The sequence below is a fragment of the Ascaphus truei genome, chromosome 7 (genome assembly GCF_040206685.1).
Source record: "Ascaphus truei isolate aAscTru1 chromosome 7, aAscTru1.hap1, whole genome shotgun sequence".
Classification (NCBI taxonomy): domain Eukaryota; kingdom Metazoa; phylum Chordata; class Amphibia; order Anura; family Ascaphidae; genus Ascaphus; species Ascaphus truei.
The window spans coordinates 32,770,170-32,792,400 of record NC_134489.1 but is presented as its reverse complement, the minus strand read 5'-3'; the positions used below and the strand labels follow the sequence as shown (position 1 = coordinate 32,792,400).

Sequence of the window (22,231 nt, the reverse complement as noted above, 5' to 3'; positions counted from 1 at the left end):
TCGTATATCCTTTATAGTGGTAAAGTTTATAGGCGCCCACGGAACTATTCCCTGTCCATACTGTTTTCCTGACCAGGGGGTCAGGCTTTGTGTCCTAGGCAGCCCCTTATGTATAGTTTCATTTAATATACAAGGTAATAGTTACTACACCATACACATTGCGGTTAGCGCTACCTGTTTTGTTGTTTATGGGAAAAAAGGTAGTGCTTCACTTTAAGTACATTTTCGCTTTACATACATGCTCTGGACCCATTGTGTACGTTAATGCGGGGTATGCCTGTATATACAAATTCATTTGTTGCGGTGGGCACTTAATTCGATTACATGTAATGTATACTTTATATTATATAATTCAACTACAGTATTTTCAACAATTGCACCTATATTGCACTTACTGTATGTATTTATCATTTATTCCTCTATTATGTATTCAGACGTCTTAGATTATGTCTAATAATAATTTTGGTCTTGTTTTTGTGTTGTTGTCTTTAATAATTTTTTATTGTTTTAAACAAGCCATATGTATTATTGTTATTGTAGCAGATCCTCTTGCCACCGGTGTCACTCCACATATCACGGCTTGACTAGTTATGCACAGGGGGCATCAGCAAATGGCATCAGGACTGATATATATATGCTCAGCATGAGCATAGTTACTCTTCGACAAAGCGCAGGTTGCATGAAACGCGCTGGAGTGCTCCTGTTCCTGAAGGATGTTTTTATTGTACTGCCAAGGTAGAGAATACATTTTTGTACGAGATCCTGCCACTGTCCATTTTTTCGGTTGTGCATTGCTGCTTTCTTCCCCCACGGGAGGTCCTTCCTGTTTCCTGACTCCCACTGACGCGTGCACGCCAATGCCAAAGACGCCAGAGCCTCGCAGACTCTTCGTGAAGACTGTGAGTAACCTCTATCTTCCTTGATACTTTGTGTTAAGGTACAATTTACTCCTAGCACCGACAGCTCTACGGGCCACATTGTGGGACCTGTGTCTATCTACAATAGGAGTTCCATTCTTGCTGATACTTTGACTATATCATCTAGGTCTGGCATCACCAGTTTTTAAATTTCAACACAGCAAATATTTGCTTGAGGCAGCACAAACTGTCCATGCCCCAATATTCAAAGTTGTTAGGTTTTTTTGATGCACTGATCAAGACTCTCTAATCCACAATTTGTTGTATTATATAAATATATATATTGTGGAGTAATCAGACAAGCACTGCTGTATGAATAGGCGGGAGGCAAGGTGCTGTAAAACTAACTTTATTCCGGCATGCTAGCCAAATTTAAAAACACATGAGGAGGATCCTCTGACGCGTTTCGTCCTTATGGGACTTTATCGAAGAGTGATCTAAGGCAGGGGTGAGCAAACTTTTTATGCCGAGCCCCCCTTTTCATCCATGAAATTTCTCGGGCCCCCCCTGCCTGATGTAATCAAAATCACATGACGTCAGTCCATGTGCAGTGCATGACGTCAGTGCGAACCAGCTTTGTAACGCCCCCGCCACGCGTCTACAAAAAAAGTATTTATAGCACAAATTACATAACTTAAAAATAAATATTATAATATTTGTCTAATAGCGTTCCCATTTCTGCTGTATTATTAATCTCTCTCTTCCCGCCACATTAGAACACCTCAGGACCTCTCTAACCTCTTCCAGTCTCTCCCTGTATTTCTCACTCCCCCTCCAGTCCCTCTCTATTCCTCCCCTCAGTGTCTCCCCCCAGTGTGTGTCTCTTTCTCCCTCCCCCCATTGTCTCTCACTCTCTCCCCTCTTCCAGTCTCACACTCCTCTTCCAGTCTCTCCAACTCCCTGTATTTCACACTCCCCCTCCAGTCCCTCTCTATCCCTCCCCTCAGTGTCTCCCCCCACTCTCTTTCCCTCCCCCTGTGTGTCTCTCTCTTTCTCCCTCCCCCTAGTGTCTCCCTCCCTCCATTGTCTCTCACTCTCCTTCCAGCCATTGCCTCTCCCTCCCCCCAGTGTCTCTCTTGCACTCTCCAACCAGCTATTGTTTCTCCCTCCACCCGGTGTCTCTCTCACACTCTCCCTCCAGCCATTGTGTGTCTCTCTTCCTCCTGCCAGTGTCTCCCTCCCTCCCACCAATGTCTCTCTCATCCCCATCCCCATGTAGCTCTTTCACCCCCCCCTCCCCATGTCACACTCACTCTCACCCCCCTCCCCATCTCACACTCTCACCCCCCTCATGTCACTCACACCCTCCCCATGCCTCAGTCTCACACTCACTCCCCCATGTCCCAGTCTCACACTCACTCCCCCATGTCCCAGTCTCACTCTCCCACCCCCCCATGTCCCAGTCTCACTCCCCCCCCATGTCCCGATCTCACTCCCCCCATGTCCCAGTCTCACTCCCCCCCCATGTCCCAGTCTCACTCCCCCCCCATGTGCCAGTCTCACTCCCCCCCCCATGTGCCAGTCTCACTCCCCCCCATGTGCCAGTCTCACTCCCCCCCCATGTCCCAGTCTCACTCCCCCCCATGTCCCAGTCTCACTCCCCCCCCATGTGCCAGTCTCACTCCCCCCCCATGTCCCAGTCTCACTCCCCCCCATGTCCCAGTCTCACTCCCCCCCATTCCCAGTCTCACTCCCCCCCATGTCCCAGTCTCACTTCCCCCCATGTCCCAGTCTCACCCCCCCATGTCCCAGTCTCACTCCCCCCCATGTCCCAGTCTCACTCCCCCCATGTCCCAGTCTCACTCCCCCCATGTGCCAGTCTCACTCACCCCATGTGCCAGTCTCACTCACCCCCTCTCCCCATGTCGCTGATGCAGGAAGCAACGAGATGCTGCTGTGTACTGTAGCACAGCGCAGCGCCACCTAATGGCCAAAAGAAAAATTGCAGCTGCAGACGGCTTTTTTCCCTCTGCTCCTGGCAAAATCGCCGCTGCTTCCTGCGCCCCCCCTAAACAATCTTGCGCCCCCCCAGGGGGGCGCGCCCCCCAGTTTGAGCACCGCTGATCTAAGGTAACCGGACCTCGCTATATATAACCCTCCTCCCGTGCGCCGGTACATGGCTCCTCCCCTCAGTCTCTGCTGTTTAACAGCTGATAAATAAGTGGTGGCAAATGAGGGTGAGTCGCCGCGCATCCGCGCACACTGATCAGGCAACCAATAAATGAAAAAGCATTAAGCATCACGTATACTCTCCCCTGTGTGCCCCTTGTTTATACACACATAAACTTAAGTGAGCACATATATTATGCAACACATTGGTTACTTCGTTTAGGCACACAATGTCGGTACACAGATACAATGTTCAGAGCAAAAACATTACAACTATCAGCGAGTCCGGTTTTAACCTTTCAAACTGACACAAACATAGAGTAAAACACACATGATATACTATTAACCAAGACATATATTACATATATTGTGAGTCCATTCAAACAATGAATGAACTTTCAAGTATGCAAAATAGGTTTAAACCCCTATATCTATATCCTAACCTAAACGATCATCCCTAAGGGCCAATTGTTACGTCTAAAACGGTTATGCTCTACAGAAGAAAGCTTTGACATACAGGCCCAAAAACTTATCACCAGATTCCAAGATAGGGGGTATAAGGAAAAAGACCTTAGAGATACATTATGTTTGGTGAAATCTATGGAGAGAAAATATCTTCTATCTATGAACCTCTCCAAAAAAGGACAGTGGGGTAGAAAGGGTACAACACCATTACCCCTCTTTATTACTCAACAGAGCGGACAATCTAAAGCTATACGGTCAATTATTTTTAAACATTGGGACACATTGAAATTAGATGTAGACTTGAAAGTAATAACGGATAAAAGACCGAAATTTGTTTTTCATAAAGCAAAATCTTTGGCATCTTATGTGTCACCCAGTTTGTTTTCTTCCCAACAAACTACGGGTATAATAAATATACCGAAAGGCTTTTTTCCATGTGGCCATTGCAGTATTTGTCGCTTTGCTAAGACAATAAAAAATATAGAATGCTCCAAACCTAAGACACGTAAGACCCTACAAACATTTATCAACTGTAACACTAGTTACGTAATTTACATACTAAGATGTGGATGCAATAAAGTATATATTGGGCGGACCATCAGGCCCCTAAAACAAAGGATTCAAGAACATGTTCGTTTAATTAAAAAAATGGATACATTGCATCCAGTATCGAGACACTTCTCTACTTGCCCTATGGGAGGAATTGATAGTTTCTCCTTCTCAGGACTGGAGCATACTGTATACCAGTAGTAGCAAGGGGGGGGGGGAGACAGATTGAATACCCTAAATAAACGTGAAATGTCCTGGATTTTTTGCATGGACAGTCTCCATCCACACGGAATAAATGTGGATTGGGAATTGGCCCATTTCCTATAAATTTGTAAGATCAAAGAGTTGAATTCGTTAGTAAAATGCGTCTCATTTGTATGGCTGTTTTTGTTCGCTCAGGGGTCTATATTATGTCTGTATTTCAATACTCTAAAAACAAATCCTTAAGTATATTGTACAGTCTTGTTAAAATTGTTTACTTGTATTTGTCTTCCAAAGTAATTTGACCGTTAGGTCTATAACTATGGCTTAATATGACGTATATAATGACATTGATGTATGCCTCAAATCTCATACAAAATGGTATATATTCTACAAATTATGATATGAAAAATAACATGAGAAAATTACCTGCATGAATACATACTGAGTGACCTTATAGTCAACCCTGATATCTCCTCTTTTTTAATCAGGGTTTTTTGCAAATGATATATATATATATATATATATATATATATATATATATATATATATATATATATATATATATATATATATATAAATTCTTTTTTACTCCCACATGGGTGTTTATTTTAACCTAGGAATTTTTTCTAAATCTGTTTTTCTTTTGTGTATATTTATAATTTGTTTATTATTAGTTTTCACTGTAATTTTTTTATCATTACATGATCGTTTAGGTTAGGATATAGATATAGGGGTTTAAACCTCTTTTGCATACTTGAAAGTTCAATCATTGTTGGAATGGACTCACAATATATGTAATATATGTCTTGGTTAATAGTATATCATGTGTGTTTTACTGTATGTTTGTGTCAGTTTGAAAGGTTAAAACCGGACTCGCTGATAGTTGTAATGTTTTTGCTCTGAACATTGTATCTGTGTACTGACATTGTGTGCCTAAACGAAGTAACCAATGTGTTGCATAATATATGTGCTCACTTAAGTTTATGTGTGTATAAACAAGGGGCACACAGGGGAGGGTATACTTGATGCTTAATGCTTTTTCATTTATTGGTTGCCTGCTCAGTGTGCGCGGATGCGCGGCGACTCACCCTCATTTGCCACCACTTATTTATCAGCTGTTAAACAGCAGAGACTGAGGGGAGGAGCCATGTACCGGCGCACGGGAGGAGGGGTTATATATAGCGAGGTCCGGTTACCTTAGATCACTCTTCGATAAAGTCCCATAAGGACGAAACGCGTCAGAGGATCCTCCTCATGTGTTTTTAAATTTGGCTAGCATGCCGGAATAAAGTTATTTTTTACAGCACCTTGCCTCCCGCCTATTCATACAGCAGTGCTCGTCCGATTACTCCACTATTCACTGTCTTACCATTGGGACTGAGGCACGCAACGGAGCAGGGGCCATCCAGCTAATTCCAGCGAGGGAAGCGCAGCAGAGCACAGATTGGAAGAGTGAGTACACATTGCTACATTTTTGAGACTACGGGAGATTATTATTAGCCCACCCACAGAGGGACCGCCGGGTGGAGTTTTATACTCACCGGATAGGTTAGATGGCTTTCTCCCCTCATTGAATGGACTGTGGTTGCTATATTGTTTCTTTTCTCTCTTCATGGATTTGAGTTGCTGGTGTCATTGCAAAGGAGGATGGTAACCCTGCTCTAAATGTTATTACTTTACGCCTACATATGGTAGCACTGGAGGTATATGGAGCACCCAATTAAGGGAGTTTACCTTATCCACTCTAAATATATATATACAGCTCAACCCCCTTATAACTCTGTGCTTGGGGTCCAAAGAATCACATCGCGCTATAAGCGGATCGTGTTAGAAATAATGTACAATTGTATGCATTGTACAATAAAGTATTTAAGATACCAATAATCGTGCTGTAAAGTATTCATAAATACGAAAATTGGGAGCCACGCTTGCATCGCGTTATAAGCGGATTCGCGTTGTAACGGATCGCGCTATAACGGGGTTGAGCTGTATATATACATATATATAGATAGATAGATAGATAGATAGATAGATAGATAGATAGATAGATAGATAGAGTGTTTTTACTGGACAGCTGTGCAGGAAAAGCGAGACAGCACATAAAGGTACTGTAGTAGTTCAAAGCACTGTATTGAAGTACGTGGCACACACACCAACGTTTCGGTCCTCACAGAGGGACCTTTCTCAAGGGAGTGCACAGACATAGTGATCGTGTTAGACATATATACCCATACACAGGTGTGTTACATAACAAACAGAGCAATTAATCAATCAGTAAGTCAATGAAACAAAATTGTGTTACATAACAAACAGTGCAATCAATCAATCAATCAGTAAGTCAATAAAACAATCAATAAAAAAATCACAAGCCCCAGGAATCAGTACAGCTGTGTTGAGCAAGCAGGATTCAGCTAGAGCAGCTGCGTTCATGTGCTCGCACTGTCCTTATAACTGAAAATAGCTTTTACAACAATTTGTCGATTAAGATAGGAAGTGGGGGTGGGCAGAATGGCAGACCCGTTTTCTGCTTCCCTGATACCGGGGATAAGAATACTTCTGCTGGGGGTAGTTCTGAAGAAAGTGCCGGGATCATTTAGTCTCATACATCACCTCTCATCCCCGGAGGAAATACACTAAAAGGCGTGATTAGTTGAACATTCCATTATCCACTGGGCTAGGGAACGGGCAAAAGTTAGAAGCCACAGAATGCAGCTGGGTTTTGATCATAAAAGTACAATCCGGCGTTGGTTTGGCCTTGGTTTGGCCTTAAAGGGCTATCCTGTAAGAGGCTACTGCCTGAATTAATTAAAATCCAAACAAAAGTAGGTATACTAGTAGCTGACGTTGTGCTACTGCAGGTCGGTGGGAATGGTTTGGTTACAGAAAAATGTTGAAACTTGCTGTATATGATCTAGGCGGATAAAAGTAACGTGGCCAGAGGTACACTTTCCAATCCATCACCTAAATTGAAGATAACAATTCTTGAAAATATTGGGCTGGCTGGTTTTACTGGTATATGTTTTTCAATAAAACTGTGATCTAATGTTTGCCAAATCCAAACACTGTTTGTCTCCTTCATTGGGTGCTGGAGGTGGCTTCTAAAGGGGAAGGGAAAATGGTGGCCATACAACCATTAAGTAGTGACAGATGACAGCATAGTATGTCGCCCCATATAAGGGACATTGACCAATGGCCACCTCCTTCTCCCTTCCATAGTCACGTAATCAAATAAAAGGTCTAGTCAAGTAAGGATATTAAAGTCTAAACAATGGGTTGATGGGACATTTGTGCACCAGGGCAAACATGCCTATGTGCAATTTTGCAGGTATAGCGCAGGCAAATTCTTAGGCTGTGTGTCTCCTCCGTGGGGTGATGGAGGTTGTTACCAAAGGGGGGACCATATGATCATTAAAGTATAGTTGCTTGGCATTGGTCAGCTGGGTGCATGATATGTATTGTCTTGTTTTATTAGCTCACTCTGTGTCAACAGATGTAACAAATCATGTTCCTTCACTTGCCACCCCGATTGGCGAAAGTCCAAGCTTCACATTCCTATAAATATTACAGCAAAATACGGTACCTCTCATCCACTCAAGACAATAACTGGAAGAGAACAAGAGGGAACGGGCTTCTTTTGCAGTTCTGAGACAGACTAAGGTAAACCTTCTATTATACAATTCCAGGCGTAATTGACTGTAAAGGATGTGATTGGGGTTATGTATTATATTGTGATAATGCAGATTGGGGCCCTATCACATAGAAACTCCCTTTGGGGCCCTATCACAGGTTACTTAGTAAACTGCTATAAGTCTTTACTGATTACAACTTCAGTGCAATGCAGGGCTGGTCCCTCCAGCAGTGAAGGGGTTATATAATTAAACCTCTACATTCCATTATAACCGGGGTTCTCAACTCCAGTACTCAAGATCGTCCCCAACAGGTTAGGTTCCTTTGATATCTCAGCTTCAGCACAGGTGGTTCAATCAGTGGCTCAGTTAAAGACTGAGCCACTGATTGAGCCACATGTGCTGAAGCTGGGATAGCCTAGAAAACTGACCTGTTGGGGGTCTGGAAGACTGGAGTTGAGAGCCCCTGCATTATTGCACAAGCATTGCCAAGCTTCTCTGGCTCAGCAAATCTCTGATGCACGCAGGGCAAAATAGAGGCTAACAGAGAGATTCTCTAAGCTCCAACATTGCCTTTCCTTGCGATCAGGCATGGAAGCCCCATTGAAGTCAATGTACAGTAAGGGAATGGGGCTTCTGTGTCAGATAGAATGGATTGGCAGAGCTTAGAGAATCTGGCCCTACCATGATACTTTGACACCAAGTAACACACAGTGAATATGCCTCTTTCCACATGCCATTATAAGCAAAAAAGCCCAGGCTTACAGTATCAGTAGTATATATATTGTGACAAACAGCTTACTCCGGGGCTCCGCCGCTTGTCCGGGACGGTTAGAACACGGTCTTTTAGGGTAGGTTAAAATGAGGAGGCGTCACGTACTGTTCCTTTAAACAGGCTGGGCCTGGTTTATTCAGTCCCAGGCACTGAGACTGCCACAGTGCATACAACAAAACACATCAAAACAAAAGCTGCTCACCTGAGCGATAACTTAACTTAGATTTCCCTAACTCAGGGTGGAAGTGGCTTTTCCACTTTCCAACAACAAAACAAGGTACTTTTGCAGACTTAGCCAAATGAACAGAACGATTGAACCTGTGTGGGGAAGAGGCTTCTCCCCACTGTGTTCAGCAGCCTTCCAGGCTCTGGAGAAGAGACAAGAGCAACCAGGAAATCAGTCTTACATACCTGATTTCTAATTAGCATGACAGGTGACAGAAATCAGGCAGCCAGACAAACTCTGGTCTGGATCTCTCATCCCTCAGTTCCAGCGCTTGCCAAACTGTGGGATGGAGTGCATGTATTATAAGGCTGCACTCCCAGGCCAGACAGGATAGAAACTGTTCAGTATCCTGGGAGCCCTATATATGGAATTTATTACCATCCCCTGGTTTCTGTCACATATCCTCCCCCCCAGCTCAGACCCCGAGGGATGAGCGACCATGGATATTAGGGAGTGCATCCTTGACAACCCGTCAGCATTGCCATGTTTGTGCCCTGACCTGTGTTCCACAGAAAATTTAAAGGGTTGTAGGCTTAGGAACCACCTGGTCACTCTAGCATTCTTCTCCCTGTTTTGACACATCCAGGTAAGGGGTGCATGATCTGTGACCAACCGGAATTTTCTCCCCAACAGGTAGTATTTGAGCGTCTCTACAGCCCACTTTATTGCGAGACACTCTTTCTCTACTATGGAGTAATTCTTCTCCTGGGGATTTAGTTTCCTACTTAAATAAAGGATGGGGTGTTCCTCACCTTGAGACTCCTGGGAGAGTACCGCCCCCAGCCCTACCTCAGATGCGTCGGTTTGGACTACGAACTCTTTGGAGAAGTCAGGTGTGACCAACACTGGTTGGGCACAGAGAGCTTCTTTCAGGCTTCTAAAGGCCTGTTCGGTTTCGGGGGACCACTTTACCATAAGCGGTCCTCTTGCTTTTGTGAGGTCGGTTAGTGGGGTTGCCTTAGTTGCAAAATTGGGAATAAACCTTCTATAGTACCCAATTAGCCCCAAAAAGGTCCATACTTGTTTTTTTGTAACTGGCCTTGGCCAACCTTGTATCGCCTCCACTTTGAGTGTTTGGGGTTTGAGTAAACCTCTGCCAATAGAATACCCCAGATACTTGGCCTCCTCCAGACCAATGGTGCATTTAGCGGGGTTAGCAGTTAGTCCAGCAGACCGAACTGCGTCGAGCACAGCTTGGACCTTTGGAAGGTGGGATTGCCAATCTTCACTATGGATTACCACATCATCCAGGTAGGCAGCAGCATACCGAGCATGTGGTTGTAAAATTTTATCCATCATTCTTTGGAATGTGGCGGGAGCTCCATGTAAGCCAAAAGGCAGCACCCTATACTGAAAGAGGCCATCTGGGGTTGAGAAGGCTGTCTTTTCTTTTGCCCTTTCTGTGAGGGGAACCTGCCAGTACCCTTTTGTTAGGTCTAGGGTTGTGAGATATCGGGCTTTGCCCAGTCTCTCTACAAGTTCATCTACCCTGGGCATAGGATAAGTATCAAATTTTGACACCGCGTTTAGTTTCCGGTAGTCATTACAAAACCTTGTTGTACCATCTGGCTTTGGGACTAAGACTATAGGGCTGTTCCACCCACTTTGGGATTCCTCAATTACGCCTAGTTTTAGCATTTTTTAACCTCTAAACTTATAGCCTCTCTTTTGGCCTCTGGGATTCGGTACGGTTTAAGGTTAACTCGGACCCCCGGTTCAGAGACTAGGTCATGTTCAATTACGCTAGTTCTACCTGGCTGTGTAGAGAAGATTTCTTTGTTTCTTCTCACTAAATTCTGAACCTCTTGTTTCTGATGAACGGACAGGGTTTCAGCTATGCTAACCTCTGGGTCAGTTTCTTGACTCTCTGACGGACCTGGGGTTACTAGGGTTGACAAGACTTCTCTATCTTTCCAGGGCTTGAGTAGGTTTATATGGTAAATTTGCTCAGGTTTCCTCCTACCTGGCTGTCTTACCTTATAATTTACTTCTCCCACTCTTTCCAAGACCTCATATGGCCCATGCCATTTAGCAAGGAATTTACTTTCCACGGTGGGAACCAGAACTAGTACCCTATCACCTGGAAAAAAATTCTGACCCTAGAACCCTTATTATACGTATTCCTCTGTGCTTCTTGAGCTTTCTCCATGTGTTCCCTCACTATGGGTAGGACTGCAGCAATGCGGTCCTGCATCTGGGCAACATGCTCTATTACACTTCTGTAAGGGGTAACCTCGTGTTCCCAAGTCTCTTTGGCTATATCCCGTAAGCCCCTTGGGTGTCGGCCATACAATAGTTCAAACGGGGAGAAGCCTGTGGATGATTGGGGAACTTCCCTAATGGCAAATAACAGGTACGGTAACAAACAATCCCAGTTTTTCCCATCTTTATCGACCGCCCGCCGTAACATGCTCTTTAAGGTTTTATTGAACCTTTCCACTAAACCATCTGTTTGTGGATGATAGACTGAGGTTCTGAGATGCTTGATTTTTAGGAGTTTACATAACTCTTTTGTTACTTGGGACATAAATGGTGTTCCCTGGTCAGATAGAATCTCTTTAGGAATTCCAACCCGGGAAAACAGAACTACCAACTCTTTTGCTATGTTTTTGGCAGAGGTGCTACGTAGGGGAACTGCCTCCGGATATCGGGTAGCATAATCTAATATTACCAATATATGCTGATGTCCCCTAGCAGACTTTATTAGGGGTCCTACTAGATCCATAGCAATCCGGTCAAATGGTACCTCTATTATGGGAAGGGGTACCAATGGGCTGCGGTACGCCTTGAACGGGGCGGTGATCTGACATGCTGGGCATGAGGAACAATAATTCGTAATTTCTGCCAGAACCCCAGGCCAATAGAAGCTTCGGAGAACCTTTTCCTTTGTCTTTTCCACCCCTAGGTGTCCCCCCAATGGATGACTACAGTAGCGACATACTTTATCGCACTAAATGCCGGCGGCATGCCGGGATCTACCCCAGCTGCCGCCAGTAATAACCGCGCGCCGCCGCGTTTCCCCCACGCACCCCCCCTCCAACTCGCGCGCAATTTACTATGCTTCCGGACCCCGAGCCCGGCTTCTGCTCTGCCCCTCTGCTTCCCCGCACCCCCGCTTACCTTGATTTGATCTCCAGGGGTGTCGGGGAAGCCTGGGGAAGCCAGGGAAGACGGGGAAGCCGGGCGCGCTTGTGACTGTGACGTCACAGTGCGCCGCCACGCGCCGCGGCTACCCGCTTCCCAGCCACATACAGCCAGCGGCTTTTGCTCGAATAAGAGCTGCCGCTGCTGTATGTGCGAGGTGTAATACTACGTTACGGAATGTCCGTGGTACCAACAATTGTTTAGTTGTAACTGATTTCCTTTTATCAACCCGATATACTAGGTCGTTCTCTACCTCGAAGTAGGGGTAAGCAAGTGACCTATCTGGTTGGCCAGGAGTACTATTCAGGTCCCGTATATTTCCCCTTGCTACCGCTAACGTGGGGTCCTCCCACTGGGCCTTCTTAAAACTCCCAGGACTGACCTCTAGGTCAGCGAGGGTCTTATCCGGTTCTGGGGTGGTAAGTGTCTGATCAACATCTTGATTTGGGGTATTCCCTACCAAAGTAGTGATGGGGAAGGGAATTTTACAGCACTCCTCCTTTTCCCCCTTCTTATTTGGGCCCTCGTCAACCTCCATTTCTGAAAACGGGAAAGGATTTATTTCTTCTAATACTTCGTTATGGTCCGCTATTGAACTCTGGGCGCTATTCTGAGCGGGGGACCACATTTTTAGAAAATGGGGAAAGTCGGTCCCTATTAACACATCATGTGCCAGTTTGGGTACAATACCCACCTTGAAATCTAAAGAACCAAACTCTGTTTCAAAAAAAACATCAACAGTGGAATATTCATGATTATCCCCATGTATACAACAAATTGCCATTCTTTGTGAACTGTTTCCCTGTTTCTTCTTAATGGGCAAGAGGTATTCGGACACTAGTGTGACCATGCTCCCAGAGTCCAGAAGTGCCCGAACCCTCTTACCATTAACCTTTACAAATGCCCACAGATGGTTATTCAAGGGGTCCTCTGGGCTAGGGCGCATACATTGGGACAACAGCGAATAAGATTCCACGCTGTTGCATTGCATGGGCTCATCATTTAGTGGGCAGATTTTTGCTGTGTGGCCCCTCTCATGACAATTTACACATTTAGGTACATAGTCTGTGTCCCACTTAGAGCCTTTTCCCGGCTCCCCATGTTGGCTATTGCCCTTAGTGTGCGAACCACTGTTGCTGGTGCTGCGTGAAGGTGGTCGCCGCTCCTCAGCTCCCCTTAACCCCGGTACCCTTTTACCGTCTCTGGAAGAGTCCTGGAACCTCGGGTAGTGGGGTTGCTCCACGACTGTGGGTTGCAGGTGCTCTTCTGCTGCATTGTACCTTTCTACGAGGGCCACAAGCTCATCCGCATTGTGGGGGTCACTCCGACTGACCCAACGGCGTAAGGCAGAGGGAAGTTTCCTCAAGAACTGGTCCATGACCAACCGTTCCACGATGTGGCTTGCTGAGTTGATCTCGGGTTGTAGCCACTTCCGGGCGAGGTGGATGAGGTCATACATCTGGCTTCGGGTGGCTTTATCCATCGTGAAGGACCATGCGTGAAACCTTTGGGCGCGAACAGCCGTGGTTACGCCGAGGCGGGCGAGGATCTCGAACTTCAATTTTGCATAGACGTTAGCTTCGGCTGGCTCTAGATCAAAGTAAGCCTTCTGGGGTTCGCCGCTTAGGAAGGGTGCGATTAGACCAGCCCACTCAGCTTCTGGCCATCCCTCTCTCTGTGCCGTGCGTTCAAACGTGAGAAGATAGGCTTCCACATCATCCGAGGGTCCCATCTTCTGAAGGTAGTGGCTTGCCCTGGTCATTTTCGGAACTGGGGCTACCGCTGCCAGTGGAAGGTTACTGATAGTCTCCCTCAGGATCTCGAGTTCCTGCTGCAAGCCCTGAGCGAACCGCTGTTGCTCCTCTCTCAGCAAGCGGTTTGTCTCTTGCTGGTTTGTATTAGTCTCTTGCTGGGCTATTAACAGCTGTCGCTGGGTTTCACTCGCCTGTTGCTGAGCTTCATTCGCGTCTTTCTGGACAGTGACATTGCGTACCAGCGCACTCACCACGTCTTCCATCTTGTTTGGAGAGAGAGAAAAAAAAACTTTTTTTTTTTTTTTTTTTTTCTTTAAAGTTCTTTAACCCCCAGACCTTTTAGTGTTCTGCCCGCATTCTCCACCATATGTGACAAACAGCTTACTCCGGGGCTCCGCCGCTTGTCCGGGACGGTTAGAACACGGTCTTTTAGGGTAGGTTAAAATGAGGAGGCGTCACGTACTGTTCCTTTAAACAGGCTGGGCCTGGTTTATTCAGTCCCAGGCACTGAGACTGCCACAGTGCATACAACAAAACACATCAAAACAAAAGCTGCTCACCTGAGCGATAACTTAACTTAGATTTCCCTAACTCAGGGTGGAAGTGGCTTTTCCACTTTCCAACAACAAAACAAGGTACTTTTGCAGACTTAGCCAAATGAACAGAACGATTGAACCTGTGTGGGGAAGAGGCTTCTCCCCACTGTGTTCAGCAGCCTTCCAGGCTCTGGAGAAGAGACAAGAGCAACCAGGAAATCAGTCTTACATACCTGATTTCTAATTAGCATGACAGGTGACAGAAATCAGGCAGCCAGACAAACTCTGGTCTGGATCTCTCATCCCTCAGTTCCAGCGCTTGCCAAACTGTGGGATGGAGTGCATGTATTATAAGGCTGCACTCCCAGGCCAGACAGGATAGAAACTGTTCAGTATCCTGGGAGCCCTATATATGGAATTTATTACCATCCCCTGGTTTCTGTCACAATATATATATATATATGCAAATATAGCTGTATGCTCATCTGCATGTCTTAGGCAGGTCTGCAACCCCACCTTTCCCCATTATCACCCAGCATACAGCACTTCCACTGCAGCAAGGGATTCTGGGAAATGACATGCAAATGAGCACACAGTGTCACTTTTTGCCTCAATAACCATTTTTAACATGGTTCCCTATAGGCTTAAGCTTGCTGCATGGTCACAGCTTTGAGCACAGCCAGGGTTAAGGTGTATACCCAGAAAATTCCCAGAATCCCTTGCTGCAGTGGAAGTGCTGTATGCTGGGTGATAATGGGGAAAGGTGGGGTTGCAGACCTGCATAAGACATGCAGATGAGCATACAGCTATATTTGCATATTTGCTTTCCTGTGGAGGGTTTTTGTCACTTTTTTTACTCACCATAACTTAACTCAGTATTATGGTTTAGCCTATCCCATAAGCCTCTCTTGCATTCCCAGTAAAATCAACCCCACACTGATGAGACCCATCAAGGTCGAAACAGCTGTCTGTGGGTGGTTTTCTGGGTATACACCTTAACCCTGGCTGTGCTCAAAGCTGTGACCATGCAGCAAGCTTAAGCCTATAGGGAACCATGTTAAAAATGGTTATTGAGGCAAAAAGTGACACTGTGTGCTCATTTGCATGTCATTTCCCAGAATCCCTTGCTGCAGTGGAAGTGCTGTATGCTGGGTGATAATGGGGAAAGGTGGGGTTGCAGACCTGCCTAAGACATGCAGATGAGCATACAGCTATATTTGCATATTTGCTTTCCTGTGGAGGGTTTTTGTCACTTTTTTTACTCACCATAACTTAACTCAGTATTATATATATATATATATATATTTTTTTATATATATATATATATATATATATATATATATTTTTTTATATATATTTTTATATATATATATATATATATATATATATATATATATATATATATATATATTATAACAAACAAAGAATAGACTGCGCTCCTCAGGTGTAAAATCAGACTAATTACCAAATGATTGTATTAAATGGATATAGCAAAGGTGAATGGCAAAAGTGAATGCAACAGTATTATGGATGATTGACTCACACTAATAAAAATACATGCAATATGTTATAATAAAATGCTGAGTGCCAATGTTTAAAAAGCTGCTGTAAACACAAATATATGCCAGTGAACAATACAAATATAATAAAATGGCATGTGTTGGTAGTTATGACTACTGCACTAATGAATCCCTCCTGAATGATACTAAATGAATGATGAATGGAAAAATACAGAAAAAATGACACTAAGTGTGTCAAAGATAAAAATAAAAATAAAAATGAAAAATGTGAAAAATGTAAAAATATATCAACCAAACCAAGGGTCCATGCTAGGATCTGGCTGCTCTCATTAAGGACCAACGAACTCCCAGAAATCTGTGAACAACAAGAAAAGAAAGCGCCCGATCCTAGTGCAGCATGAAAAAATACAATTTAATAAAAATGAATATGAATAAAACCAACAAATGCGAACTCACAAACACAGGATAAATAAATGCATATAATGAGTATACTCATTCGCCAACCGCCCACGTTGTGCCTTGGATGGCGCGCCCTCTCTCTGTCTGGGTTTTCTCAGCTCTGCTGAACCGACATCCAGCAGGGGATACAGGAAAAAGCTCACCACAATGTGACCCGGAAGTCCTCCACAATGTTAGTGTATCCGGATATGAGGTCTGCAGTCCGTGACCCCGCGATGCAGGGGCTGATCAGAGAAGTCTCTCTGCACTCCCAAAGGCAGTCCGTAATGAGGTGGGCAGTGATGATAGAGTCAAAATGTATATCACGGTGTGACAGCAGCTAAAAAACGCTCTTCTCTACGCGTTTCTTCACATAAAGTGATTTCTCCTGATGAAATCACTTTATGTGAAGAAACGCGTAGAGAAGAGCGTTTTTTAGCTGCTGTCACACCGTGATATACATTTTGACTCTATCCTCACTGCCCACCTCATTACGGACTGCCTTTGGGAGTGCAGAGAGACTTCTCTGATCAGCCCCTGCATCGCGGGGTCACGGACTGCAGACTTCATATCCGGATACACTAACATTGTGGAGGACTTCCGGGTCACATTGTGGTGAGCTTTTTCCTGTATCCCCTGCTGGATGTCGGTTCAGCAGAGCTGAGAAAACCCAGACAGAGAGAGGGCGCGCCATCCAAGGCACAACGTGGGCGGTTGGCGAATGAGTATACTCATTATATGCATTTATTTATCCTGTGTTTGTGAGTTCGCATTTGTTGGTTTTATTCATATTCATTTTTATTAAATTGTATTTTTTCATGCTGCTCTAGGATCGGGCGCTTTCTTTTCTTGTTGTTCATATATATATATATATATATATATATATATATATATATATATATATAGTCAGATAAGGCAGTTGGCACTCCAATAGGTGCTGGTAAGCCACAGGTGCACGTCCCATATAGAGAATGTAGTTATACGTTACCGTTCCAAGGATAGGTAAACAAGAGACAGCACTCAATGTTGAAAATCAAAGTGTATTAGTGAAAGCAAAAATACATCCAGAAACCCAACGTTTCGGTCCTACAGAATGGGACCTTCCCCCTGAGGAAGGTCCCATTCTGTAGGACCGAAACGTTGGGTTTCTGGATGTATTTTTGCTTTCACTAATACACTTTGATTTTCAACATTGAGTGCTGTCTCTTGTTTACCTATCCTTGGAACGGTAACGTATAACTATATATATATATATATATACACATACACAGTGGTCGACAAATCATCAAAAAATGTTCTCGCCGAACAAAAAAATCTACTCGCCACCTAGTACCACGTGTGCTGCTGGGGCCAATAGGAGCTCGCCACAATGTTAAATCCACTCGCCCGGGGCGTGCAAATGTATAGGTTTGTCGAACACTGTACAGTATATATATATATATATATATATATATATATATATATATATATATATACACACATGTAGAGGTATCAGTACCGTGTTAGCCGAGCTTCAATAATCAAAAAATAAATAGATGATACTGTTCTGTGGCTAACGAAATGCTTTTATTTGTGCGAGCTTTCGAGATACACTGATCTCTTCTTCCGGCGATTTTACAATGAATGAAGCAAGCAAAAGTTATACTTAAAAACAGTGTCTCTTGGAATGTTATCTGTGCTAGTCCTTCCCTCGGTGTGGATGTGTTTTATGGCTAGAGGTGTGTATATATATATATACTAGAGACAAAAAGAAGCGCAGGCTCCATAGCATGTAACTGTATAAGATATAGGTACATTTAATAAAAAAGGCAGTCCCAAGGAATGGGGAGTCTTCAACAGGGGTGGAGGAGTCCGATATACACTGAGTGCATCTGATGAAATGGTATCCTCTTACAGCTCCTGCCTCTGCGTTTTTCCTCCATTTTCGTCAGATACTGGCAGTGGAGTAATCTACCTTAGCGCTACATCTTTGTGTGTGTTATATATATATATATATATATATCAGTATGCTCACATGTGTGGGGCTGTGTGTGTATGTGTATGTGTGAGTATGCATGTAAAGTTCTGTGTATATCATTGTACTTCATTAATCCATGCTGATTATTACTAAAATCATACTAATAATTTTGTTAACCATTAGATATTCCTGAATATTATCCCGTACTAAACCTTAAAGTAGCTTCCCCACTATTAATGTCAGGCTTACAGACCTGCAATTCCCTGGTTGTGATGATCTAGCTCCCTTTCTAAATATAGGCACCACATCTGCTTTACGCTAATCTTGTGGTACTGAACCTATGGAAATGGAGTCATTGAATATTAAATGTAATGGTTTGGCTTTTACTGAACTTAGCTCCTTTGTGACATTAAATATACGATGCACAAGCAAGATAATGTGACCCCACAAGTCGGTGGTGTCACAAAATATACAAAGCAAAAACATTTAGAAGATACACAAAAATGTAACTTTAAACTGGTGTAGGAAATATTAAATTTGAGCATACTGTATAATAAAACAACCAAATCTATTGGAGTAAATCTCAAACTCTCTTCAAAACCACTGACAAACAAAGAAGCTAAGAGATCTAGTGTTTAAATGTAACTGTGTGCCGCACTGCAGGACAAATAATCTTTGTATTTCCATTCTAGGTCTCTTTATTCCGAGGACATGGGGAGGATGCTGGGTTTGCTGCTCCTGCTTGCAGGTGTTTCTGGAGTTCTAGCTCAGACAGGTAACTTCAAATCCCAAATCTATCTTCTTCTTTATTTCAGATGTAGCAAGACTTCGCTCTCTGTGACCGCGATTTGGAGCGGCTAATGTGGTTGCATCGCGGCTACAGCTCTCACGGCCGGGAGGGCAGTACATTACTCAGAAGGATTACCACGGCGGGGGTCCCTGTTTATAAATAGGACACCCGCAGTGTTAATCATACCGAGCCAGCCACCAGTCTGTAAGAGCTGCGCAGAGAGAAGCAGTCTCTCTCACTGTGTCTCCCCGCAGCTGTCTCTCTCACTGTGTCTCCCCATAGCAGTCTCTCTCACTGTGTCTCCCCATAGCAGTCTCTTTCACTGTGTCTCCCCATAGCAGTCTCTCTCACTGTGTCTCCCCATAGCAGTCTCTCTCACTGTCTCCCCACAGCAGTCTCTCTCACTGTGTCTCCCCATAGCAGTCTCTCTGACTGTCTCCCCGCAGCAGTCTCTCTCACTGTGTCTCCCCATAGCAGTCTCTCTCTCTGTGTCTCCCCATAGCAGTCTCTCTCACTGTGTCTCCCCATAGCAGTCTCTCTCACTGTGTCTCCCCATAGCAGTCTCTCTCACTGTGTCTCCCCATAGCAGTCTCTCTCACTGTCTCCCCACAGCAGTCTCTCTCACTGTGTCTCCCCATAGCAGTCTCTCTCACTGTCTCCCCACAGCAGTCTCTCTCACTGTCTCCCCATAGCAGTATCTCTCATTGTGTCTCCCCATAGCAGTCTCTCTCACTGTGTCTCCCCATAGCAGTCTCTCTCACTGTCTCCCCGCAGCAGTCTCTCTCACTCTGTCTCACAATAGCAGTCTCTCTCACTGTCTCCCTGCAGCAGTCTCTCCCACTGTGTCTCCCTGCAGCAGTCTCTCTCACTGTGTCTCCCTGCAGCAGTCTCTCTCTGTGTCTCCCCATAGCAGTCTCTCTCACTGTCTCCCCGCAGCAGTCTCTCCCACTCTGTCTCACAATAGCAGTCTCTCTCACTGTCTCCCTGCAGCAGTCTCTCCCACTGTGTCTCCCTGCAGCAGTCTCTCTCACTGTCTCCCCACAGCAGTCTCTCTCATTGTGTCTCCCTGCAGCAGTCTCTCTCACTGTCTCCCCACAGCAGTCTCTCTCACTGTGTCTCCCTGCAGCAGTCTCTCTCACTGTCTTCTCACAGAAGTCTCTCTCACTGTGTCTCCCTGCAGCAGTCTCTCTCACTGTGTCTCCCTGCAGCAGTCTCTCTCACTGTCTTCTCACAGAGGTCTCTCTCACTGTGTCTCCCTGCAGCAGTCTCTCCCACTGTGTCTCCCTGCAGCAGTCTCTCTCACTGTGTCTCCCTGCAGCAGTCTCTCTCACTGTGTCTCCCTGCAGCAGTCTCTCTCACTGAGTCTCCCTGCAGCAGTCTCTCTCACTGTGCCTCCCTGCAGCAGTCTCTCTCACTGTGTCTCCCTGCAGCAGTCTCTCTCACTGTGTCTCCCTGCAGTAGTCTCTTTCACTGTGGCTCCCTGCAGCAGTCTCTCTCACTGTGTCTCCCTGCAGCAGTCTCTCTCACGGTGTCTCCTCACAGAGGTCTCTCTCACTGTGTCTCCCTGCAGCAGTCTCTCTCACAGAGGTCTCTCTCACTGTGTCTCCCTGCAGCTGTCTCTCTCACTGGGTCTCCCTGCAGCAGTCTCTCTTACTGGGTCTCCTCACAGAGGTCTCTCTCACTGTGTCTCCCTGCAGCAGTCTCTCTCACTGTGTCTCCTCACAGAGGTCTCTCTCACTGTGTCTCCCCGCAGCAGTCTCTCTCACTGTGTCTCCCCATAGCAGTCTCTCTCACTGTGTCTCCCCATAGCAGTCTCTCTCACTGTGTCTCCCCATAGCAGTCTCTCTCACTGTGTCTCCACATAGCAGTCTCTTTCACTGTGTCTCCCCATAGCAGTCTCTCTCACTGTGTCTCCCCATAGCAGTCTCTCTCACTGTCTGCCCACAGCAGTCTCTCTCACTGTGTCTCCCCATAGCAGTCTCTCTCACTGTCTCCCCACAGCAGTCTCTCTCACTGTGTCTCCCCATAGCAGTCTCTCTCATTGTGTCTCCCCATAGCAGTCTCTCTCACTGTGTCTCCCCATAGCAGTCTCTCTCACTGTGTCTCCCCATAGCAGTCTCTCTCACTGTCTCCCCGCAGCAGTCTCTCTCACTGTGTCTCCCCATAGCAGTCTCTCTCTCTCTGTGTCTCCCCATAGCAGTCTCTCTCACTGTCTCCCCACAGCAGTCTCTCTCACTCTGTCTCACAATAGCAGTCTCTCTCACTGTCTCCCTGCAGCAGTCTCTCCCACTGTGTCTCCCTGCAGCAGTCTCTCTCACTGTGTCTCCCTGCAGCAGTCTCTCTCTCTGTGTCTCCCCATAGCAGTCTCTCTCACTGTCTCCCCGCAGCAGTCTCTCTCACTCTGTCTCACAATAGCAGTCTCTCTCACTGTCTCCCTGCAGCAGTCTCTCCCACTGTGTCTCCCTGCAGCAGTATCTCTCACTGTCTCCCCACAGCAGTCTCTCTCACTGTGTCTCCCTGCAGCAGTCTCTCTCACTGTCTTCTCACAGAAGTCTCTCTCACTGTGTCTCCCTGCAGCAGTCTCTCTCACTGTGTCTCCCTGCAGCAGTCTCTCTCACTGTCTTCTCACAGAGGTCTCTCTCACTGTGTCTCCCTGCAGCAGTCTCTCTCACTGTGTCTCCCTGCAGCAGTCTCTCTCACTGTGTCTCCCTGCAGCAGTCTCTCTCACTGTGTCTCCCTGCAGCAGTCTCTCTCACTGTGTCTCCCTGCAGCAGTCTCTCTCACTGTGGCTCCCTGCAGCAGTCTCTCTCACTGTGTCTCCCTGCAGCAGTCTCTCTCACGGTGTCTCCTCACAGAGGTCTCTCTCACTGTGTCTCCCTGCAGCAGTCTCTCTCACTGTGTCTCCTCACAGAGGTCTCTCTCACTGTGTCTCCCTGCAGCAGTCTCTCTCACTGGGTCTCCCTGCAGCAGTCTCTCTCACTGGGTCTCCTCACAGAGGTCTCTCTCACTGTATCTCCCTGCAGCAGTCTCTCTCACTGTGTCTCCTCACAGAGGTCTCTCTCACTGTGTCTCCCCGCAGCAGTCTCTCTCACTGTGTCTCCCCGCAGCAGTCTCTCTCACTGTGTCTCCCTGCAGCAGTCTCTCTCACTGTGTCTCCCTGCAGCAGTCTCTCTCACTGTGTCTCCCTGTAGCAGTCTCTCTCACTGGGTCTCCTCACAGAG

The 22,231-nt window shown here is 45.7% G+C and overlaps 1 protein-coding gene across 6 annotated transcripts in view; it reads left to right on the top strand.

Annotated features, from left to right (window-relative positions):
* The first annotated feature begins 754 nt into the window (after positions 1-754).
* LOC142498915 (C-reactive protein-like) overlaps positions 755-22,231 on the top strand; it is a 28,829-nt gene continuing 7,352 nt past the window's right edge. The window contains exons 1-3 of one of the 6 annotated variants that reach the window (XM_075607553.1): positions 755-899; positions 7,735-7,901; positions 18,913-18,995. In XM_075607553.1, coding sequence (XP_075463668.1) covers positions 18,932-18,995 — 64 coding nt within the window. In that variant the 5' untranslated portion in view covers positions 755-899; positions 7,735-7,901; positions 18,913-18,931. Of the gene's footprint in view, positions 900-5,330; positions 5,697-7,716; positions 7,902-18,912; positions 18,996-22,231 lie in introns of those variants that run through there. The other 5 variants (XM_075607558.1, XM_075607557.1, XM_075607556.1 and 2 more) reach the window with 5 other exon arrangements.